Genomic DNA, 24,836 nt, shown 5'->3' on the forward strand with positions numbered 1-24,836 from the left:
ATTATTGTTATTATCCTTTGAAATATTTCATTATTTTTTTGCCTTTTGTTTTTACATGTGAATAAAGTCAAAATGTGGTCACTAGAAAATGTTCCTATCGTCACAAAACTAACAATGAAGAAGCTATTAATTAAAGCCACCAAAGAGAACAATTATAAAACAACAGATTCCAACATAGAGGCCAGCAGCAACTGACTAGCAACCACAAACCGCATGAAAGACAAGCGTTCATGTTTCAGCTCTAGATGGGACAGTCAACGCAAGTTATCTCTTCATGGTTGTAATTGTAGTCTTTGTCGGAATAATTTTCGACCACCAGCGTGACCTCAAACTCCCGGACAGGAGCGCGTGGAACGAGACCTCGTTGGGTTCGAAGCTATCTCATTTGCATTCTTCCTCTTATCCTCCCTTGTGGATCAAGAGATGAAGCTAGCCATCAACTTGTTAAAGTAAATATCAATATAGTGATCTGTTTCGTCTCGGTCGGTGTGGTTGGTGCAGCCGGTGGATCTATCTTAGGCTCTGTTACTCTTCTGTTGTCAATGATTGAAGTTATTCAACTAGGGATCTATTCACCACTGCTGGGGTTGAGTATATTCCAACCAATCACCACGTTTTGATTTAGAAGCATTGAGATTCTATATGATATTGATGGCTTTCTATGTTGTTTTGTTTATCATTTGTTTTTTTTTTTGGTTCCAACAGCTGTTGTTTTAGATTAGGTTTGGTTGGCTGATGTTTGTAGTCTTTGTGGGTTCTTGATTTTGAAGTTTTTGTTTGTCAGGTATCTTTATCCTTGGAAAGACATGTGTGAAGATGCAGATGGCTGCACAAGGTATCGTTGCTATCGAGAACCCACAAGACATCATTGTGTAGTCTGCTAGACCCTATGGTCAGAGAGCTGTTTTGAAGTTTGCTCAGCACACTAGAGCTAATGCCATTGCTGGGAGGCACACTCCTGGTATGTTTACCAATCAGATGCAGACATCATTCAGTGAACCCACACTTCTAATTCTTACTGATCCATGTACCAACCACCAGGTAAAGTCAAGTTTTGAACAGATTAGTCTTTTTCCTTAAAACGACTGATGGTTTTTTCGTAAATTGGATCTTGTGTGTTGTAGCCCATTAAGGAAGGTGCTTTGGGAAACATTCGAATCATTTTTTTCTGTGACACTGACTCTCCCATGAGGTTTGTTGGCATTGGTATCCCTGCTAACAACAAGTGGTAGCAGAGCATTGGTTGTTTTTTCTGGCTTCTTTCTCGATATGGTCCTTCAGATGTGTGGAACCATTTGCCCTGCTCAGAAGTGGGATGTCATGGTAAGAGGATGAATATCATTTTTGAAATACTGCAATTTCATTTCTTATGTTCATGTTTGGTGTTTGACTTCTTTTTATGTCCTGTTGTACATGTTGACATGTTCTTCTACAGGGAGCCTGAGGAATCCAAGCCAGAGGATGAGGATGCAGACTTTGGATTACCTGCTCCTGAGTATGGTGATGGAGATCAATAGACCACTGCTGCAATCCTTATTGATGCAGGACCAGGAGAATAAAATTTAAATTAAACTATGTACAACATAAAAATATGTAAATATGTTAATCATTTTTCCTTTCCTAACCTTAATCCTCTTTGTCTTCGTTAAAATACCCACGTAGAATAATGTTGGTTGATAATTTGAAATGATAACGTTTTCTTTAATTTAGCCAATGGTTTTTCTTAAATGGACCTAAAACCATTTTTACTGATTAACTAAATATTCCACGAATGTATCTTGATTTAAAAATGGTTGCGTTACCAAAATCAAAATGACATCATCACTTTCGTTTAAATTTTTGTTAACAATCAAAATATAGGGTTGGGCAAAAATCCGAAAAAGAACCAAATCTAATCCAAAAATATTACATAACTTTAACCAAAATTGATTAGATATCCGAACGGGTTCAAAATTTTGGTATCTAGAAAACCAAAACGGACCCGATCCAAAACAAAATATTTTGGGTATCCGAATATATTCAAACCAAATATATCTTTTAAATATATTAATTATTTTCAATATAATCTATACAAGAATATACAAAATATATAAAATGTTTTTAAGTTATCCAAAATATTTGGAAATATATACAAATAGTTAAAAATGCATGTTTAAAATAGTAAAACGATACTTAAAATACTAATACTTAAAACATTGATTTTTATCCAAATATTTAAGCTATGTTAAGTTTAAGTATTTTAGCTTACATTATACATATTTATATGTTATATATAATTTTTATTTTAGATTTTTAAATTTAAAATATATATAAATTTTATTTTATTTTTACAAAATTAAATGTGATATCTGAATCCAAAACGTAAATCCAAACAGGATCGAACCTATAAAAATCATAACATAATCGAACCAAACCAAACCAAACCAAACCAAACTGAACAAATGGTACCCGAATGTCCACCTCTAATCAAATGTAAAAAAATGTTACTGATAACAAAATATGTACTTTTTATTATATTTAAATACAACATAGTTTTAAAACTCAACACATAAACACACTAATAATGTTAATCATGCTAAAACCGAGTGGACAAATTAATTAATTCCGTCAAAGATATAAAAAGAAACAAGGTGATTTATAGCACCACCACAACATAACAATTTTGAATACATATATCATAACATCTGTCACACTATATAGATACCCGTTCTCCCAATTTTAACATCTTCACCACACCTCTTTCCATAGAGAACTTCTTTTTGTTGGTTGTTCTATTCCAGTATGGTTACCCAGACAACTTCAAGTTTGAATAATAAAATAGTCTTTTGTTATCAAATAAAAAAAACATGTTCACCACACCAAATCAAAAATGTCTTGCGTCTGTCCTACGTTTTGGTGGTTCTAATCATTCTTTCCATGGATCATAGGATACCTCAAACCACATCCCGTGTTGTTTTTCAGAAGCCAACCATTGCTGATTACTTCCAACAATGGATGATTCAGCTCTCTAGAATTTATAGCAATGAACCCGAGAAACAGGAGGCTGGAAGTGTTCAAGAGAAACTTGGCATTCATTGAGAACTTCAACACTAAGGCGAATCAAAGCTACAAACTTGATGTCAACGAGTTCACGGATCGGACTAAGGAGGAGTTCCTAGCCACCCACACCGGTCTCTTAAGGGGCACTAATGTAATTTCACCATCCAAAGTGATTGATGAAACAATGTCATCTTGGAAATGGAACGTCAGTAATAACGTCCGCGAAAGCAAAGACTGGAGAATGGAAGGAGCTGTCACACCAGTCAAAATGCAAGGAGAATGTTGTAAGCTCGCTGGAACTATATATATTATAAACGGTCTCTACAGATTATAAAACGATGTAGTAGTTAAACTCCGCATAAAAGCTTAATACCCAATTCTGGCTGATCATTCTAGGTTTCTAACAATGAAGTAATCAATATATGCGCATGCAGCTAGTTGTTGGGTATTCTCGGCGATTGCAGCGGTGGAAGGTCTGACAAAGATTACCCAAGGAAACCTCATATCACTGTCCGAACAGCAACTTATAGATTGTGACATAGCCCCTAACGAAGGTTGCAGGGGAGGAACTATGGAAGAAGCTTTCACCTACATAGAAAAAATGGAGGAATTTCTTCAGAAGATGAATACGCTTACCAAGAGAAAGATGGGACTTGCCAGTCCAAGGCCGAACCCGCCATGCAGATCAGAGGTTTCCAAGACGTTCCACGCAACAATGAGCATGCATTGCTTGAGGCTGTATCAGTACAGCCTGTCTCGGTGTGCATTGCCGTGTTGGCTGACAGTTTCAGCCATTACTCGGAGTGTACAGTGATCCGGCCTGTGGGATCACCACAACTCATGCAGTGACATTGGTTGGGTACGGGACGAGCCCTGAAGGAATTAAATATTGGCTGGCTAAGAACTCTTGAGGTACGACTTGGGGAGAGAATGGTTACATTAGACTCCGTAGAGATGTGGAGTGGCCTCAAGACATGTGTGGCCTAGCTCAGTATGGTTCTTATCCGGTTTTTTGACTAGCTTATCCGGTGATATAAAAAACTGAAATGATCAAACATTATGTAGTTTGGTCTGTTTTATGATTTTTTTAAATGTGGTCTTAAACTATATCGCAACATACGGTTGACCTTACACATTATAATGTTCATTTTATTGCTCCATTTTAATAAATGCAACACTTAGTTAGCACTATATCCCTTCGAAGTGTATTTTAAAAAATTCTTTACATACTAAGAAAGTATATTAAAATTTTCTAATATACCTTAATACAAAATATAATTTTATCTTTCTATTTATATATTTATATAATTTTATATTTAATATAAATAAAATAGTATAATACATTATAAAATACACTAAACATGTTAAAATATTCTAATTTCGTAAACTAAAAATGTTAAAAAAATCTAATTTCGTATATTATATCAAATTTTAATATTGATATATTTTTTTGGCCTACATTGATATAATTTACTAAAAAAATAATTGATTATTCCCTTAAGTTACTAGACGACACAACCACCATACTACTTACCTTATTTGCAAAGTTCGGTTAATATTCGAACGATAATTGCTTCCAACAAATTTAATTATCCAAGCTTATTTGAAAATAAATAAAATACTCCATTATTTTCTACATAGAATGCTTACGCTAGACCTAGGGGGTTCAAAATGGGTAAATTAACTCAAACTAAACCATATCCATTTGTGTTTGAACTTAAATACATAAAGGATAAAACCAATTCATTTGACAAATGAATTGGTCAAGTTAACTAAATTTTAATTTGTGCTTTGAAAGGCGGGTATTTTTTTCTTTGCAAGTTTAATATAAATGTGTCAAAACACGGATGTTGTTTAAGCTAATCAAAAATATATGTTTTTGGTTTATTAGAGCCGATTTGATTTTAATCAAGCGAAAGAGCATGCTGTATTTATAGTAATCATTTTTGTTGATGAGTTTCTCAAAGTTTTGATGTGAGACATTTACTGTTTCTCAAATCATTTAGGTAGTTTAATGTTTTAGAACATCCAAATTACCTTTAATGAATGACATAATTTTTCATTTGTAAGTTTCTTATAAGCGTGTCAAACTACGGAAAACCATTTGGAGTTCAACGTTGCAAAGAGTTGTTCATTTTTTCACATGGTGACAATATTCTCCTCTTTGAATTAAAAAAAAACTTTACCGAATTACCGGTTTTGCAGCTGGGAAAATGATAATGGAGGCAACTTACCATGATTTTTGGCTACTCGGCAATAAATCGTTAAATTTTTAAACAATCGATTTAATATAACTAAACACTATTACTCAGATTAATTTCCGAAGAATAAAAAAAGTTGTTTAAAATCAATTAAAAAATTAAGTTTCATATAAATGTGTCAAATAGTTGTAAGTTTATGTTTTTATATATTATTAAAATTTATTTCAAATGCAGAATTTTTTTTGGAGCTCAACGTTTTAGAGAGTTGTTCGTGTTTTTCACACGGTGATCTCCTCTTTGAGCTTTAAAAATTGTCTGGTTTACCGGTTTTGCAGCCAGAAAACGCTTAAGGAGGCAATCCACTGCGATTTTGGCTACTCGACACAATAGATCAGTAAAGATTTAAACGGTCAATTCAACATAACTAAATGCTATTTGTCGATTAATTGTCAAATAATAATAAAAATTTGCTGTTTAAGTTCAATCAAAAAGATAGGCTTTGGGTTTACAGCGGCCCATTTGATTTTAGTCAAGCAAAAGAACATGCTATATTTGTAGTAATCATTTTTGTTAATGAGATTCACAAACTTTTGATGTGGGACATTTACACTTCATATATAAAGATCCAAAATATATTTAATGCTTATAGAGATTTCGTATATAAACATAGTTAAGGGGTTTTACCAATTAAAAATAATAATAATCAAAAGTCTAAAATATAATAACATTATCTAAAAATTAGTGACTTTAATTTTCAAAATTATCATTTCAACAATTTTTATAAATATATGAAACTGATGTTTTTATAAAATCAACATTATATATGTATAAATTAAAAATGAAAAAAACCAGAAAATATTTAAAACATATATCTTATCTAATAAAAATGTAATGATAAATCTTTAGATAATAAAACGTATATCTTTTCTTATAAAAATGTAATAATAAATCTTTAGATAATAAAATGTATATATTATCTTATATTTTCTGGTTTTGTACATTTTTAATTTATACATATATATTGTTGATTTTATTAAAATAAGTTGCATATATTTAAAGAAATTTTTAAAATGCTAATTTTGAAAATTAAAGATCCTAATTTTTAAATAATGTTATTATATTTTAGACTTTTGATTTTTTTTAATGGTAAAACTCCTCAACTATGTTTAATTTATGAAAAAACCCTAAACTAAAAATTTACCGGTTGTAGAGGTAATTATGACCTGCACTGTAGAGAGAAGGTCTAGTTCACTAAATAAAGTTAGTTTGAGGGTTTTCTCGTTAAATACTTAGTTTGGGGGGGGGGGGGTTACCCAAAACAAACTTAGTTGATGGGTTTTTAGTCTTTAAAAAACACACTTATATAGTTTTCGTGGAAAATAAAAAAATTGTTTAGTCTTTAAAAAACACACTTATATAGTTTTGGTGGAAAACTCAATTTTACAGTTTTGAGGGGAAAATATTATTTTGCGGTTTCAGCGGGAAAACTCGATTTTGAAAATTTAGGAGAAAAACTCGATTTTGCAATTTTGACGGAAAACTCGATTTTGCGGGTTTGGCGGGAAAACACGATTTTTTTGGTTTTGGCAAGCAACTCAATTTGACGATTTTAGCGGAAAACACGATTTTGCGGTGTTGGCGGGAAAAAAACAATTTACGGTTTTGGTGGGAAAATGCAATTTTTGCAGTTCTGGCGGGAAAACTCTATTTTGCGGTTGTGGAAGGAAAACATGTTTTTGCGGTTTTGCCGGGAAACTCGATTTTGCGTTTTTGCCGGGAAGCACGATTTTAAGGTTTTGCCCGGGAAAATCGATTTTTCGGTTTTGGCGGGAAATAAGATTTTGCGGTTCCGGGGGGGAAAACACGATTTTTTGGTTTTCGAGGAGAAAGTTTATTTTACGGCTTTGGTGGGAATACTCGATTTTGAGGTTTTGGCATGAAAACATGATTTTGCAATTTTGGCGGGAAACTCGATTTTGCGGTTCTGGCGGAAAAACTCGATTTTGCGGTTTTGGCGGAAAACATGATTTTGCGGTTTTGTTGGGAAAACCCGATTTTGCCGTTTTGGCGGGAAAATAGCTTTGTAGTTTTGGAAGGAAAACTCAATTTTGCGGGTTTGACAGAAAATACGATTTTGCGCAAACTCGATTTTGTGGTTTGGGAGAAAAACACGATTTAACGTTTTTAGCGAAAAATAAGATTTAACGGTTTTGATGAAAAAACTTGATTGAATGGTTTGGACAAAATTATGATTAAGTTTGAATTTTTAAAAACCCCTACATATATATATATATATATATATATATATATATATATATATATGGGTGTTAACAAAAGAAATATATATACATGAGAATTAGGTTAGATTTAGTTTAATAAATTTTATTTATATATGAAAATATATAAAGTTTTGTGTAGTTAAATTGGTTTTGACTAAATTTTGAATCATATTTGAAAGAAGTAATTTTTAATAGTTCATATTTATGATTTGAGGTTTTAAATTCGAAAATAATAAAAGTAGGATATAGATTAAAGTTTAAGGATTATATATATACAATTTTTAATTAAAACTAGCTAGTAATATTTAATTCTAGATATCATTATATATATAAACATACATAAACATATCAAACATTTAATTGTAGTAATCAAAGCTGGATCACATTTCCATTACTAATAACATTATATAACAAATACCTTTATCAAATATTCAATGTTAGATCTCATTTGGCAATATATATGTATCAAACATTTCATTTTAGTATTAGATCTCCTTTTGCAATATAGATAAATATAAAATATTTCATTTTGTATTTAATGTTATATCACATTTTAGTATATATATAAATAGATATATAGAGTATCAAACTACAATCATAAAATGTCTGGCCAAGAAATTCCAGAATGTTCAAACCAACAAAACAACAAAAACAATCACCCCGTGACTACATCACCGAAAGAACCTCCATGTGATCTCAATGAAAACGGGTTACCATTAAGACCTAATCAAACCATTTGCCCACATTACAATAGGTTCGGTCTCTGTAAACTTGGACCAACTTGTAGATTCGACCATTCTACCAAGACACCATCCTGAGACATAAACAATAAAATTGAAAGGGATGTGTAAAATCAGTATTTTCAATATTGTTATTTGCAAATTCAGTTTCTTTTGTTTTCAATGCAAAGTTTATTTGACTATTATGCCTTAATAATATTAAAGTATGTAATACATTTAGGATCAACTTGATCACCATGGAACCGAATCTTCATATCATGTAAACAATATTGGCATTTTCGTTTTCTATTTAATCAAACCAATAAAGCTTAGTTCGGCTATAAGACTGGTCTCAGTGGATCCATAATGAAAACTTTAACAATCAACCCAAAAATGTTGTACTTAATTTAAACAGCTTATGTTCATTAAGAAAAATCAAAACAAAAGGTAATTTGATGCCAAACTAGTTTACAAATTCAATTTATGCAAAAGCTTATAATATCAGTTCCCCTAATATCATATGAGGAAAATCCCTCTTAACTTAGCAGATGTACCAAATTTTGATATTTTACTAAATTGTATTTCTAAAATTAAAGGCTGATGTAACTTTTCGGATCAACTTGATTAGCGTGGTCTTTTTTCCTTAACAAGATTGGATTTTGATTTTTCTTTTCGATTAAATCTAACTAATAAGGCTTAACTCAGGTCTAAATCTTGTATCCATAAGTATATAATCGTTCATATTAATTACATGAAAATATAATTATATAATATCTTAAGTTAATGCTTTTAGAATTATGAATTTGTTTTATACCATTTTTGTGCAGTGATTTTTTTCCTCAAAGCTTTTATGTTAAAAATTAGAGCGACTAAAGTCTTTGTTACCGGTCTTAAAAATAATTTATGATATAATTAACAAAAAAATTATATCTAAATTTATAAAATTATTTATTAGATTATATAATTTATTATGAATTAATATTATAAAATTCCCCTAAAATAAAATCATATTTTATAAATAAGTTGGATATTTAATATATATATATATATATATATATATATTTTTGATGCCCAGAATTCATATTTTCAATTACAAAAGTTAAAAACTAAAAAAAAAATTGAACAATGCAAAGTAAAAAGAACACAATTTTAAAATACTTAGGTGTTTCCAATTTCTTTAGTGCAATATAAAAATGAAAAAAAATCCATAAATAAATAATTAATGTAGAAAAAAATATTTGTGAGCATAAACTGTAAATATGATCTTTAAATAGTTGAACTAATATTGCATGTACTAATATTATCTGTAAGATGATTATGCCTTAATGTATTGGGGAAACAGCTAATATAGTAAATTTTACAAACCTTCATTCTTACAAACTATTGCAATGTCGCCGTTCCTGTAAGCAGACATAAAGTATTGTTCATCTTTTCTGAGGTGAAATCGCACTCGAGAGAGCCTTTTTGATGAGACGAGAGAGCAAAAGGTCTTGCAAACTACGGAGAGTTTTTGATAATACAATCTCAATATTCTAGCTAAGCAATTCAATCTAATATTATAAGGAAGTGACGAAATGAAGGAGATGGATTCATGTTCTTCTTCTGAAGTGGTTCAACTTCAGAATTCATAGCGGTAAAAACAACAGTTTGTAAAATTAGGTTAAAATCTCTTATTGAGAGAAAAAGTGAAAGTGAATTGATTTTTCTATGTAAAAATTGAGATTTGAAGATGTAGATGTCAATTTTATGTGCACTTAGAACTAGATTTTAGTTGTTAATGGTGGTTGGTGTATCAAATGTAATGACAGTTTGGTAAATAAGTGATGAAGATGAAGATATACGAGTAAAACAAGAAATTTTGAAAAATAATAATATAATCGGAAATTAAGGTGAATATGAAAATGAAAAATTCAAAAATGGTTACGTTTTGTTTGACCACAAATTTTGAATCATATTTGGAAGAAGTAACTTTTAATAGTTCATAATTATGACTTGAGGTTTTAAATTTGAAAATAATAAACTGGGATATAGATTAAAGTTTAAGGATTATATATATACAATTTTAAATTAAACATAGCTAGTAATATTTAATTCTAGATATCATTATATATATAAACATACATAAACATATCAAACATTTAATTGTAGTAATCAAAGCTGGATCACATTTCCATTAATAATAACATTATATAACAAATACTTTTATCAAATATTCAATGTTAGATCTCATTTGGCAATATATATGTATCAAACATTTCATTTTAGTATTAGATCTCCTTTTGCAATATATATAGATATAAAATATTTCATTTTGTATTTAATGTTATATCACATTTTAGTATATATATACATAGATATACAGAATATCAAACTACAATCATAAAATGTCTGGCCAAGAAATCCCAGAACGTTCAAACCAACAAAACAACAAAAACAATCACCCCGTGACTACATCGCCGAAAGAACCTCCATGTGATCTCAATGAAAATGGGTTACCATTAAGACCTAATCAAACCATTTGCCCACATTACAATAGGTTCGGTCTCTGTAAACTTGGACCAACTTGTAGATTCGACCATTCTACCAGGACACCATCCTGAGACAGTAAACAGTAAAATTGAAAGGGATGTGTAAAATCAGTATTTCAATATTGTTATATGCAAATTCAGTTTCTATTGTTTTCAATGCAAAGTTTATTTGACTATTATGCCTTAATAATATTAAAGTATGTTATACATTTAGGATCAACTTGATCACCATGGAACCAAATCTTCATATCATGTAAACAATATTGGCATTTTCGTTTTCTATTTAATCAAACCAATAAAGCTTAGTTCGTCTCTAAGACTGGTCTCAGTGGATCCATAATGAAAACTTTAACAATCAACCCAAAAATGTTGTACTTAATTTAAACAGTTTATGTTCATTAAGAAAAATCAAAACAATGAAAACTTTAACATTCAACCCAAAAATGTTGTACTTAATTTAAACCGCTTATGTTCATTAAGAAAAATCAAAACAAAAGGCAATTTGATGCCAAACTAGTTTACAAATTCAATTTATACAAAAGCTTATAATATCAGTTCCCCTAATATCATATGAGGAAAATCCCTCTTAACTTAGCAGATGTACAAAATTTTGATATTTTACTAAATTGTATTTCTAATATTAAAGGATGATGTAAATTTTAGGATCAACTTGATTAGCTTGGTCTTTTTTTCTTAACAAGATTGGATTTTGATTTTTCTTTTCGATTAAATCTAACTAACAAGGCTTAATTCAGGTCTAAATCTTGTATCCATAAGTATATAATCGTTCATATTAATTACATGGAAATATAATTATATAATATCTTAAGTTAATGCTTTTACAATTATGATTTTGTTTTATACTATTTTGCGCAGTGATTTTTTTTCCTATGAGCTTTTATGTTAAAAATTAGAACGACTAGAGTCTTTGTTACCCTTAAAAATAATTTATGATATAATTAACAAAAAATTATATCTAAAAATATAAACCTATTTATTAAATTATATAATTTATTATAAATTAATATTATAAAATATCCCTAAAATAAAATCATATTTTATAATAAGTTGGCTAGTTACTATATATATTTTTTGTTGATACCCAAAATTCATATTTTCAATTACAAAGTTAAAAATTAAAAAACAAATTGAACAATTCAAAGAAAAAAATAACACAATTTTAAATACTTAGGTGTTTCCAATTTCTTTAGTTCAATATAAAAATGAAAAAAAAATCCATAAATAAATAATTAATGTAGAAAGAAAATTGTGAGCATAAATAGTAAATATGAGTTTTAAATATTTGAATTAATATTGCATGTACTAAAATTATCCGTAAGATGATTATGCCTTGCTATTTTTAAAAACTAAAACTTGCTATTTTTTTTTTACTAAAAGCTATGTATAACATAATGAGAAACACAAATGATTAATGTATTAAATCTTAGGTATGGTCTGCATATTTTTTATCTTGCTTATTTATGTTTAATGTAAAATAATTGTTAAAGATACACTAATTAAATTTTACTTTGGCTTTAGAACCAATAATTTCATAATTTTAAGGGTCTTAGAACATTTATCTTTTGAAGTTTTTTCTTAAAGTTTTCCTACATATATTTGATTTATTTGTATCATCTATGTATTCCAATATATATATATATAATCAATTTTGAAAAATGGTTATAATTTTATGGTATAATATTGTTATTTTCTTTAACATAATAGATATTAAAAAATATAACTAATTATATATTTTTGTTAAAATTCTATATTATAATTGTCTTTGGATGTCATATGATAATGCATGATATGTACTTTGACATTTTTCTTTTAAAAAACCCAATGCATGATACGTAAGTGAAGAATAAATCAATATAGACACCAAAAGTTATTTGTACATAAAGAACTTGGAAAATAAACTTTCAAAACGAACATATAATATTTATATACTTGGAAGAGAGGTCTGAATGGCACTTACAATAAATTTATAATTATTTTTATAATTATTAAGCATAATATAACTGCGCTTGTCTCTAATGTGGACTCTCTTTGATCCCAGAAAACTTAAAAAAAAAATTCTTTGATATATATATATATATATATATATATATATATATATATATATATATATATATATATAACTTCATTGAATAAATAACTGGTTTCAGATATCGCAATCGGAAGTTCATGAGTCACCACATCTCCGTCAAATGGTTAGGGTCGAACCTCATTTCTTCGGACTGCAAGCTCAAAACACAACACATCATATAGACGGGTAACGGAAAAAGCTCGTTCCCAGCCCGATTGCGTAACAATTAAAGCTTACCAGATCTCTGAATAAATGAAACGATAAATTTCACTGGCCTGGAATGTGTCGTGCTCACAAGAGCGGGTGTTTGTTTAACTTTTAGTTGTTTATATTTCAATTATTTGTAAATTGTAATTGTTGATGTTATGTGTTATCGATTTCAAAGAACTAAAATAGTATGTTAGATAAGTCATTTGTTGTTTGGTGTTTTAAATAAAATTTACTATTTTCAAGTGTACATAGTTACATACATTTTGGATGTTTTGAGCATGTTAATACATATATACTAAGAAAGACACAATTTCTATAGTTTTGGATCTAATATGTTTTAAATTTATATAAATCATAATTTATTTTATATCCTACGTAGTTATAACACTTATAATATTTGAGTGTAAAAATGTTTTATGTTCCATTTTATTTGGATTTAGAGTTTATATTTGGGTTAATCCTATACTATTTAGATGATAGGGTTTACTGATTAGGGTTTAGTGTTTAGTTTTTAGGGGTTGTGGTGGGACTGAGATAAAGTTTAATATTTAGGGATTTGGGTTGGATTATGTATAGTAATTAGTGGTTGTTGGTAAGATTATAATCCTATACTATTTAGATGATATGGAATAGAAATTTTGTTGTATATATATGTGATCAATAAAATTATACGTAAATGGCTTCTTTTTCTTTCAAAAACCACTACATCGCTTAATTTATAAACTGTAACTGGTAACCTGTTAAATGAGAGGGAAGAACTGGATAGAATGGATGTAAAAAGCCTGACATTAAATTATGTCAAAATCATAGATAGAACCTTAATTTCATTTGAACAAAAAGCTATCTCACCAATTAGCAGCCCTATCATATATATTTTGTTTGTTTGAAGTTAATTTATTTTTAAATATATATATATATATATATTTTTTAGTTTAGATATAACTATAGTATCATATAAATAACTGATGTGTAAATATTATATAAATATATATTTGAATATTAATTACAAAATGAAGGTAATTTGGTTATATTCGAAAATGCCAATCTAAATCCATCCGAATATGAAAAAAAATATCGAATGAATAGTAAACTAAACTGAAATATCAAAATCTGAAATATTCAAAATGATCCCAAATGGGTAACCCAAAGCCCTGGTTAAAACGAAAGCTTTGGAATTAAATATTGAGAATCTTATCTTCCTCTGGTTTAGTTTTACATTTCCGAGCAATTGTTGGAGAGGTCGTGTTGAATAGTTGTGGAGGAGGAAAACAGAGAGAAGCATTTTCTTCCGATCAATCATCATCATCATCCCCAAATCTCTCTTCTTCTTTTTTTATAATTCTCCCTCGTTGTCTTCTTGAATCCTGGTCAAATTCTCCAATCTTGAATCTTGACAAATCCATGGATCAAAAGCCTCTAGGATTGCTAACAATTCATATCAAAAGAGGTATTAATCTCGCCATTCGTGACCATAGAAGCAGCGATCCTTATGTTGTTATCACCGTCGCCGATCAGGTTCCTTTCCTTTCCTCAACTTATCTTGTTCTCAAAGTTTCAGCCTCAGATCAAGAATCAAGATTATGAAATTTGAGCATACCTTATAAACCATTTTGAATCGTCGGTTTATTTCTGTTATGTAATTAATTACTCATCTAAACTAAACAAACATGAAATGTCCAGACATTGAAGACACGTGTGGTGAAAAAAAACTGCAATCCAATATGGAATGAAGAAATGACCGTTGCAATCAAAGATCCCAATGTTCCAATCCGCTTGGTAACTTGAAAACATAACTCTTGAGATCTTTCTTACATATTATTGATTCAGACAAAAAGAAAAGACAATAAACATTGGTCATGTTGTTGTTGAATTTTGTTCAGACAGTGTTTGACTGGGACAAGTTCACTGGAGATGACAAAATGGGAGATGCTAACGTAGACATTCAACCATACTTGGAGGCTCTGAAAATGGGGATGGAGCTTTTGAGGCTCCCTAATGGATGCGCTATCAAAAGGGTTCAGCCATCGAGGGAAAACTGTTTATCAGATGAAAGTAGCATTGTGTGGAACAATGGTAAAATCACTCAAGACATGATCCTTAGGCTCAACAATGTTGAGTGCGGCGAGATTGAAATCATGCTTGAATGGCATGAAGGTGCTGGTTGCAGAGGTGTGACTTCCTCTACCAAGGGAGCAGGCTCTTCTTCCTTTACCTAGGAAATGTTTTGCCCTTGTTGTTGTTTCATATGTATAAGAGAGATGAAGCATGTTTTGTTTGATGACCATTTCATTTAAGAAGAAATCTTAAGAATATTTGTATTTTGAGTATTGCAGTTCCTGTTTTTGATCCTTTTAGTTTTTTACTCTGGCAGAAAATGACATAATTTCAGAAGGCCACAAGTTCTCAATTTCTTTTAGTTTACCAGTTAACTAGAATAAGACATGCGCCCTGCGCAGGGTAAATTTATATGAAAATTGTTTACAAAATATTGTATGAAAAAAATTACAGTTTTTGTCGAATTAATATTTTGGCACTTAAACAATTTTTGTAATTTTTTTTTGTTAATTACATAATTTGTTTATTGATGAGCTGATCTCATTTAAAAAAAAAATATTTAGGACAAAAAGTCACTTATCTCATAAAAACCATGTTTAGGCCGGAGAATCTCAGGCCTACTATTTGGTTACAATAGAACTATGTCATCTCAGTTTTATATCATGATTTAGCAATTTAAAAGTTAATTATCATTATAAAAAGTTTAGATACAATCATATCCATCTTCAATATTTTTCTTTTTTTATGTCACTTTTTTTTCATTTTTGTTTATTGCTCGATATGAATATTGATTTTGGAATTTATTCATTTTTTTGGCCTGCGATTTATAAATATTCAATATTTAAAATTATTAAGAGATACATACTTATATTAATATCCATGTCTTGTGCAGAATAAATATTTTATATTTATTACTTATTTTATATTTCTTTGCATATTATGAGATAACAAAATAATAATTATATATTAAATAACTAAGAAATCAGTTATTATATGTAATAAATAGGCGTTCGCATATAAGTTAAACGAACACTTTTGTTTGTTCGTAATCATTTTAGGGTAACTATATCAAAACAATCAATCTTATATGTGTATATGATGTATAATTAAACTTAAATGATATTAACGTTGATATATAGTATACTTTTAATATGGATATTTATTAACTGAGGTTTCTACTTATTATAATTTTATGATTATTTGCATATTTGTTTTCTAAAGTGCAATTTTTAGTGATTTCAATAATTTATAATCATTTAAAAAAACAATGAAGATTTCAAAATTAAAATATCAACCTTTCAATATATGTTCAATGAAAATATCAAAATATATGTATTTTCATATGATATGATGTATAGTTTAATTTAGACGATATTAAATATATATGTATATATATATATATATATTTACATAAACACCTATTAAAATAAGATTATTTATTCATATGGTTATATAATCATTACATCTTATTATATAACAAGTTAAACATTGATCACAAAAGTTTAGTTAGACTTTTAAAAGTTTTAATAATTTATACTCGTTTTGAAAAATTCAAATACAACATATACAAAAAAATCTAAATTTTAATATATGAATAATGTAATAATGTAATTTATTCTAATAATAAAGAATTAAACAAAAATGATAAAGAAGTAAATATAAAATGTAAAACGAAGTATATTTTAGATGAACTCACACTGGAATTAAGCAAAACCAATTTGATAGTTTCACCATCCTGAGCAGAATGTTGCTTCTATTTGCGAACTATCTTCACCTTAAAAACCGGCAATTGTTTAACATTTTATTGTTTCTGAATTGCTCTTTTGCGGGATGGAATTTAGAGAGAAATGAGACATCAATATAGCACACTAAAAACTTAGGGTCCAAGGCGAGCAAATCTCGGTTTTTTTAAATATTACCTTGCCAACATAACCAAATCAATTTAAATGTCCTAATTAGCATATATATTTCCTTGACACCAAATCAATTTAAATGTCATAAATACTGGCGTAGTAAAAGGGAAATCTCTACAACCTTATTTCTCCATGAGCTCAAAATATTTAATTTCCATATACTATACACAATCCAAACGTGATTTCTTGGTAAGTTAAGCTTTATTGCATTTTTCCTTTTACATAATAATCAATATATATATATATATATGGCAACGATCAATAACAGCTATATTGCATATTTCCTTTTACATAATAATCAATCATTGTAAATATATATATGGCAACGATCAATTATTGCGACATCTGCTTTTTTCCTTTAAAAATTTCGATTCTAATGTCAGGCTTTAAACTTTGATGTATATGAAAATATTAACGTGGAACCACAATGGCATTTGATTGTAATTTCTCTAGTGAATTAAAAGTGTTTATATATTTGAGCTGAGAGTGAATATGGTGCCGACACGTCAGCATGGCACACATGTAAATAACATACAAAATAAAGGTTCTTCTCCAAATTTGCTCCTTGATTAGTAAGAAGGGGATGGGCTATTCATTAGGCCTAGTCTATAGCATCAATAATGCTTCGACCTAGTCGCAGGAAGTGGGAATTTGGTTTAAAAGGAAAAAAAATAGCGGATCCACCCCATTTGTCACAAAATAGATGGGGATTTGTTTATTACAGATAGGAGGAGGAATGTGCAGATCAACATATTTACATGTCGATATCCGAAAAACAATAAAAAGGTTTAAAATTTGAAATATTATAATTTTTAATATTTTAAAAATTAAATGATATATATATATTAGCTAAAATTTTATATTTTAGAAAATATGCATTTACTTTTTATAGAAACAACTTATATTATCAAAATTATTCTTTAATTAAAACATATGAAACTATTATTTTACATATTTGTAAGCACACTAGCATATTGGACTTCTAGTGTGGATACAAGTCTAAGGAAAAATTACATTGTTTTATGTGGATAAAATTACAAAAACGGATTACATGGTCCTGACGTATCTACGGGATTCTCTCGTAGAATAACTGGATGGAATCATGCGGTACGATAATTCAAAAACTAATACCCTTTAGTAGCGATGCCTTATCATAGTCGTATGTACATGGCTAATTGTGGCTCCACAAATTATTGCGCCTTAAGAAGTTATGGAAGATTTTATTTCGTGTAGGCGGGATTTGCCCCGCTTGACATAACTAAACACACCTAAATAATGCTGGTGCGTAAAGACGCAGAACATGTGCTCCTAATGTGTTGACCTTTGAATATCTGATCGTCCATATCAGAACCCAAGCTCTTTAGATGGACTTGGGGTGAGGCACCGTTGCCATTTGTAAGAACCAATCTTCATAACCATTTTCGGATATATATATATATATATATATATATATATGTCTGCATAATCCCCTTCTTATTATTTGAGAAGCATTTTTTAAAATGAACTTATAGTACTAATGCTGAAGTGTCAGCTTCTCATGCCTTCTCACACCTTCTTTTAAAATATCTTTTGATTACTAGAGTAATTACTATTTGTGCCACTCTAATTATTTTGGACCGACAACCATCGTTTAATAAAAGAACTTTAAATATAACGTGTTTAGAATTTGGTTAACGAAATACCGGTTCACATAATGTTTATTATATTACAATTTTAATCAGATCCATGATTCTTCAATACACGAACAAACATCATATTAACAGAACCAAGCACCATAAAATAAGAAGAACATTACTGAGATTAACGAATCTTAGTCAGCATTAGGTAAAAGTCAAACAACAAACTGAGATGGATTCCAGAAGTCTTACTTAGACCCACAACTCACGTAACACCAGCATTACGTAGACACCAACAAATGAGTAGGCATTACTTGGTACTCTCAGGCTCTCACAATCAATAATCAAAAGTAGACTTTTGCATCCAAAACCATATATGTTAGAGAAATTCTGGGTGTATACCTGTATCAGTTATCTTAGTAATTTAATGGCAAATTTTTGACCCTAACCCGCATCAGTTGGTTTTAACCTTAAACCAAAATTTATGACTTTAACCTGCATCAGCTGTCTCAGTAACTCAATGGCAAATTATACATACAAGTGTCTGACAAGAATGTAATTTTTTAGACATGAGATCAACATTATGTGTATTTTCTAAATAACTTGGGAATGAAGATTGTTGTACCGTTCTATAAATTACTCAAACTGACAATAATTTTGTGTTACTAAACCAGACCTATATTTACGGTTTTGGTCAATAGGTGAGATTGCACACTCAAATAAACTAGAAAGCAAAAAATGGTTCTGGTCAACAATTATATTAGAAGCGCTAAATACCGGTTAAACCTCCCGCCCAGAAAACTTGAGCTGTATACCAATATTAATTATCATTTAATTTCTTTCTATATTTCACTGTGTACCATTTAATTCTAAATATTAGACATTGTACACTGTTATTTTCTTAAAATCGAGCACTTATTCAACTATAGTAAATGTTTAAATTAATTATAAGGCACTAAATATTTAACCATCCGAACTCTCCTTAGTTGCATTAGCTCTATTACATTTTTGTAAAGTTTTGATTACATGGTTTTGTAGGGAATACTTTCAGAAAAATGGTTTTGTATGGAATATTTGTCTCATAAATTTCGAAGATACGGACAATAATAGTGATATGAAATATCCACTCGAATCCTAATGAAATATGTAACACAATACACTAACCATCAAATAAATATAAATCTCGGGATCACCTTATAGGGATATGAAATATTATTTGATTGATTATATAGTTAATAATTTCTTAATGTGGAATACGTGACACATAGCTAAATCTCAATCTTCATATTCACAAAATACTGAAATAAATGATAACTTTCAACTCAAGGCGAGTATATTGATATACAGTTAGCTAGAAAATATATTTTCATTTAAATCAACAGAAAATTCCGTTGTCGATAATTTTCTACATTTTTGTAAATAAATTAATAAATGTGGTGTCTTGGAGAAGTCAATAAACATATATTTACGACTATAAATATGGCGTCTGTTTTTATGAAACACCTCACACTTTGATCAAAAAAAAACACTTCGCACTAGGGCTGGACAAAAAATCCGAACCCGAAAAACCAAACCGAACCCGATCCGAAAAAGTAGCACCGAACCCGAACCGAAATTGATTAAATATCCGAACGGGTTCAAAATTTCGGTATTTAAAGAACCGAAACCGAACCCGATCCGAACCGAAATATTTTGGGTACCCGAATGTATCCGAAATAAATTTATATACTTAAATATATACATTATTTTTATATATAATGTATATTAAAAATATTAAAAATATATAAGATACCTTTAAGTTTTCCAAAATACTCGGAAAATATATGCAAATAGTCAAAAGTAAATGTTTAAAATAGCTAAAGTATATTGAAAACACCAAAAATGTTAAATATCTATTGATTATTTATCCAAATATTCAAAGAAAACCAATTTATATGTTAAATTAAGGTATTTTGACATATATGTTATGAAAATTTATATGTAAGATATTATCTTTCTTATAGATTATGAAAATTTAAAGTATATAATGAATTTTGAAATTTTAAAAACATTTTAAATGGGTTATCCGAACCCGAACCGAACCCGCAAAGATCCGAACCGAACCCAAACCGAAATTTAGAAATATCCGAATGGGACTAAAATCTTTGATCCCGAAAACTCGAAACCCGAATGGACTGAACCGAAACCCAAATAGGTACCCGAACGCCCAGCCCTACTTCACACTTTACAATTGCGTTCCGTTAAACAAAAACCCTATATTTAGTTATTTACTAAGGATTTTTATGGTTATTTTGTTAGTTGGTCCCCATCTAACAATTTTTCAAAACTTTCCCTTATATAAACCTTTTTAGCTCGGTTCTTTCAGTCCATCGTTTCTTGGTCTGGAATATTTTTTAATGAGTAAGTAAATGAGTTACGTTGTTTTGACTTTAAAAATGGTTACAATCAAATATATGGCTGAAAGAAATCTCCAAATCTGAAAAACTGAATCAAATCTGGTCTGAAAATTATGATTGAATCTGAACCGAAATTGATTAAGTTTTTAAATGGGTCCAAAATTTTAGTATCCAGAGAACTGGAACCAAACCTGACTAAAACCAAAATATTTTAGATATCCAAATATATTTGAATCAGATTTATATACTTAAATATAATAATTATTTTTAGATTTAAATATCTAAAATATATTAAATATTTTAAAGTTGTTCAAAATATTTTTATATATATACAAATATTTAAAAATACATGTCTAAAATAGTTAAACGATATTTAAAATACGAGAAATACTTAAAATATCTATTGATTTTTTATCTAAATATTTAAGCTAAACTAATTTTTATGTTAAGTTTAAATATTTTGGTATACATTATTCAAATATGTATGTTATATATTAGTTTATTTTAAATTTTAGAAATTAATTAAAAGTATATATAAATTTTAATTTTTTAAAAATAACTTAAACGGATTATCCAAACCCGAATCGAATCCGAAACCAAATTTATAAATACATAAATACGACTAAAATATTTAATCCAAAAATCTAAAATCCGAATAGACTTAAACTAGACCCCATTAGTACCCGAATACCCACCCTAATTAAATGTAGAAAAGATTATCAATAACAAAATTTTATTGTTTATACTAATAAAATATAATTACATATAAAAAACTCATTCTGCGCAAGGTACGGAAGTTAATATTAATGATTCATAAAGCATTAGCACTTTAGCAGTTGATGCTTTATATACTCTTTCCATTTGTTTAATAAAAAAAAGAGACGCACCGAGGAATTAGTACATACGCATTTCGTCAAAAAAGTACATACCCAAATAACAAATTAATCCCGCGTTGTATACAGAAAACTGATGATTTAGTTATTTTTTCTTTGTATACAAAAGATTGATATTCTAATTTTAATTAATGTATTTTGTTTTAAAACTAAAACAAATTAAAATATAAAAATATGAATGGTAGAATGTTATTGAGGAAGCAAATAAAACTAACAAAAACTAATTAATTAAAATATGTATTTAAGTTTTATTTATATGTGTGCAAATCCTTGATCATCAATCTTTTCAATTCAGAGAGAGTATGTATATACATTTTGTTTTTTGTTTTGTTTCTACATTGATAAAGACATCATTAACTAGGAAAGATACATATATAAGTGGATATACATGCAACATCTTGCCATCAATGGTTAAGCATAATTAAACATGAAAGCATATAAACCTTTTTTTAAACAACATGAAAGCATATTACAAACCGCAAGCAGTAATCGTAATTAATAATACCATACATGAGCCTCCTTATTTATTATATTGATTTCAACAGATAAACCGACACACACATACACGAATGGAGCCATATATGACGATGATGGTTCGAAAGATAGGGTCATAGGGGAGGATGGGATTTTTTTAAGCTTTGACGACATGGTTGTCCATATCAGCAACCATGCTCTTGACAAACTTCATGTAGTTGATGGGCTCAGGCGAGTCATCGGTTCGCTTCTCCCAGATCATAGTGATCTTGCAGATGATATCATCAGGCGACTTTTGAATGAACTGTAAGATGGCATCATACACCTTAAGAGTCTCCATCGGGTGTCCTTCAAGACCTCTAAAAATGACAGCATTGTTCTCGTCGTCGATTTCTCTCCTCTCCTTGTACACCTCCGGTTTCCCATCTACATACAAATTTAATTTTAAATGTGTATTTTATTCATTATTTATCACCAATGTTTTTTTTTGAAACTGGCTTCTTTATCACCAATGTTTGAATTTATGAAAAACGGTGCAGTTAGATATTCATTAATTTTGTATGTACCTTCATATAGACTATCATCGTAACAGCTGGCAATAATATTACTAAAAGCCCTAGCTTGAAGTCGTTCATTATAATCAATTATGTTAAGTGTATTGTTACCGCATGTGTAGTTCCAAATCTTGATGGCCCCATGAGAGTCCCATTCACCGTCGTGGACGGTGACACTTTGGATGTGGTGGCCAATGGCGTCGGGAAAGACGTGGTTCTCATTTCTCCATCGCTTGTAGTGTTTCTCCGCCGATCCTTTCAACGGTACCTCAGTCACATATGTTCCCGACGTCGCCATCTCTCTCTTATCTTCTTTGTGTTGTGAGTAAAGTGTGTGTGTTTTTTCGGTTTGGTTCTTTGGTTGATGAATATTTTCCCTTGTGATCTCCTTCTTTATATAGAGAAATGCGGTTAAAACAAATTTTACATTAAACAATGTTTTTACAAGATGTCTCTCACTTCCATTATTACAATATAATCCTCTGGTCAAATATTTACAATATAATTTGGTGTAAAGAAATTAACGATCGGTGATTAACCTGCACAAGTTGACCTATTAATTTTGAGGGAGCCAAAGATCCCAATACAAATCCGGGTTTGATTCGCACTGGCCACGGAATAACTTAAACCGCTTGAAAGTACAGACGCAGGTGGGTCTTGGGTTTAGGGGAATTAGTCGGTTGACCACAACCGCCGGATCACCTCTGATTAATCAAAAGAAAAAAATAATAAAATTATTGTTAATTTGTAAGTGTAAGGTGATACGAATCGTAATTCACGTGTGTCAAGTTCTTGTCGTACGTAGAATGATAAGCATTAACATGCATTTAGAAGAAGAAAAAATGCATCGTCGTCATATATCAATCAACTTTAAAAATAGTTAACCTTGTACTATACTAGTTTTTAATAGTAGCAAGACGCCTCAACCATACACGACTAATATTTTTTGCTTATGAACCACATATTGCGAATATCCTTCATGCTTCGGCTGCACGATATCGCAAGTAACTTCCCGATACATCAATATCTTTCTACTATTCCAGATGAAACATGTAACTCTGAAATTTTAAATGAATGTGTTTTCAAAAAAGTAAGTGCATTTTAATAATATAGTTAAAGCCAAATCAATTTTGTTAAGTATTTCATCATATACCAAAAATCATGATGTTACAATTCACTCCCACTAATAGAGCGTAATACTTCTGTTGTGCACCACAACATGTCTTAAGACACTTCTCGAATTAGAACTGAGATAGCTAATAAGTTCTGATACCACATATCTGGCCGTCCAAGGCTAAAAGGCTTTTCATGGTCTCTCTCGGCCCGTAGATCCCATCTCGTCTGACAGATAGTGCATTAATTTTTTCAAAGTTTCGAAATCATTGTTTACTGACTCTGCAATCAACACATAATTTTTTTTGTGCTTTGGTTTCGCTTGCCAATATCGCAAATCACTTCCTGATATATCACTTATCTTCCACTATTGTAATCAAAACACACTTAAATCTAAAATTTTAAATAGATGTGTTCCTGAAAAAGTAAATGCACTTTCATAACATAAATACCAATAATTAGGATTTTACATTCATGTCCACTGGATCCGTCCCCAAAAGATATTTGACAATTTGGCATGCCTAGAAAATCATAGCCAGGACATTATGGAAAACATAAATTAATGAAGCAGGTAACAATCACTTTTCTCGACATATAAAATAATTCGATGATGACAAGAAAAGATAAATAAAATAAATTTGATAGAAACCTGATTGAAAATGACCGTTCAGTTTTGAATAATACTCCACTCTGTTTTATATCGGAAGATGTTGTACATCAATACATTATACATATATATTAAGAAATTAAATTTTCC

General features: G+C 29.6%; 2 protein-coding genes, 1 long non-coding RNA gene and 1 pseudogene across 5 annotated transcripts; 3 read left to right on the forward strand and 1 right to left on the reverse strand.

The window, feature by feature from the left end:
• The first annotated feature begins 98 nt into the window (after window positions 1-98).
• On the forward strand, window positions 99-1,698 carry LOC108810320 (uncharacterized). 3 transcript variants are annotated; one of them, XR_001943045.2, is made up of 4 exons: window positions 99-586; window positions 785-1,041; window positions 1,125-1,323; window positions 1,436-1,698. It is a non-coding gene; the product is annotated as an uncharacterized LOC108810320 (long non-coding RNA). The 3 variants fall into 3 exon arrangements; XR_001943046.2 differs by having other exon boundaries at window positions 100-449; window positions 1,436-1,697; XR_001943044.2 differs by having other exon boundaries at window positions 101-1,041.
• A 1,170-nt stretch (window positions 1,699-2,868) lies between these two features.
• LOC108810241 (zingipain-2-like) lies at window positions 2,869-4,055 on the forward strand (annotated as a pseudogene).
• Window positions 4,056-14,175: 10,120 nt separating this feature from the next.
• On the forward strand, window positions 14,176-15,413 carry LOC108809043 (protein C2-DOMAIN ABA-RELATED 10). The gene is made up of 3 exons (XM_018581167.2): window positions 14,176-14,580; window positions 14,746-14,841; window positions 14,946-15,413. Exons 1-3 carry the CDS (start codon window positions 14,467-14,469, stop codon window positions 15,279-15,281), a joined length of 546 nt encoding a protein of 181 aa, XP_018436669.1. The 5' UTR covers window positions 14,176-14,466; the 3' UTR covers window positions 15,282-15,413.
• Window positions 15,414-22,359: 6,946 nt separating this feature from the next.
• Window positions 22,360-23,342, reverse strand: LOC108806962 (MLP-like protein 328). Its single transcript, XM_018579181.2, has 2 exons — window positions 23,078-23,342; window positions 22,360-22,838 (listed from the first exon to the last, which is right to left on the reverse strand). The coding sequence occupies exons 1-2, from the start codon at window positions 23,262-23,264 to the stop codon at window positions 22,570-22,572; spliced, it is 456 nt and encodes a 151-aa protein (XP_018434683.1). The 5' UTR covers window positions 23,265-23,342; the 3' UTR covers window positions 22,360-22,569.
• Between the last annotated feature and the right edge of the window lie 1,494 nt (window positions 23,343-24,836).

This window comes from Raphanus sativus, chromosome 6 (genome assembly GCF_000801105.2).
Source record: "Raphanus sativus cultivar WK10039 chromosome 6, ASM80110v3, whole genome shotgun sequence".
Lineage (NCBI taxonomy): Eukaryota > Viridiplantae > Streptophyta > Magnoliopsida > Brassicales > Brassicaceae > Raphanus > Raphanus sativus.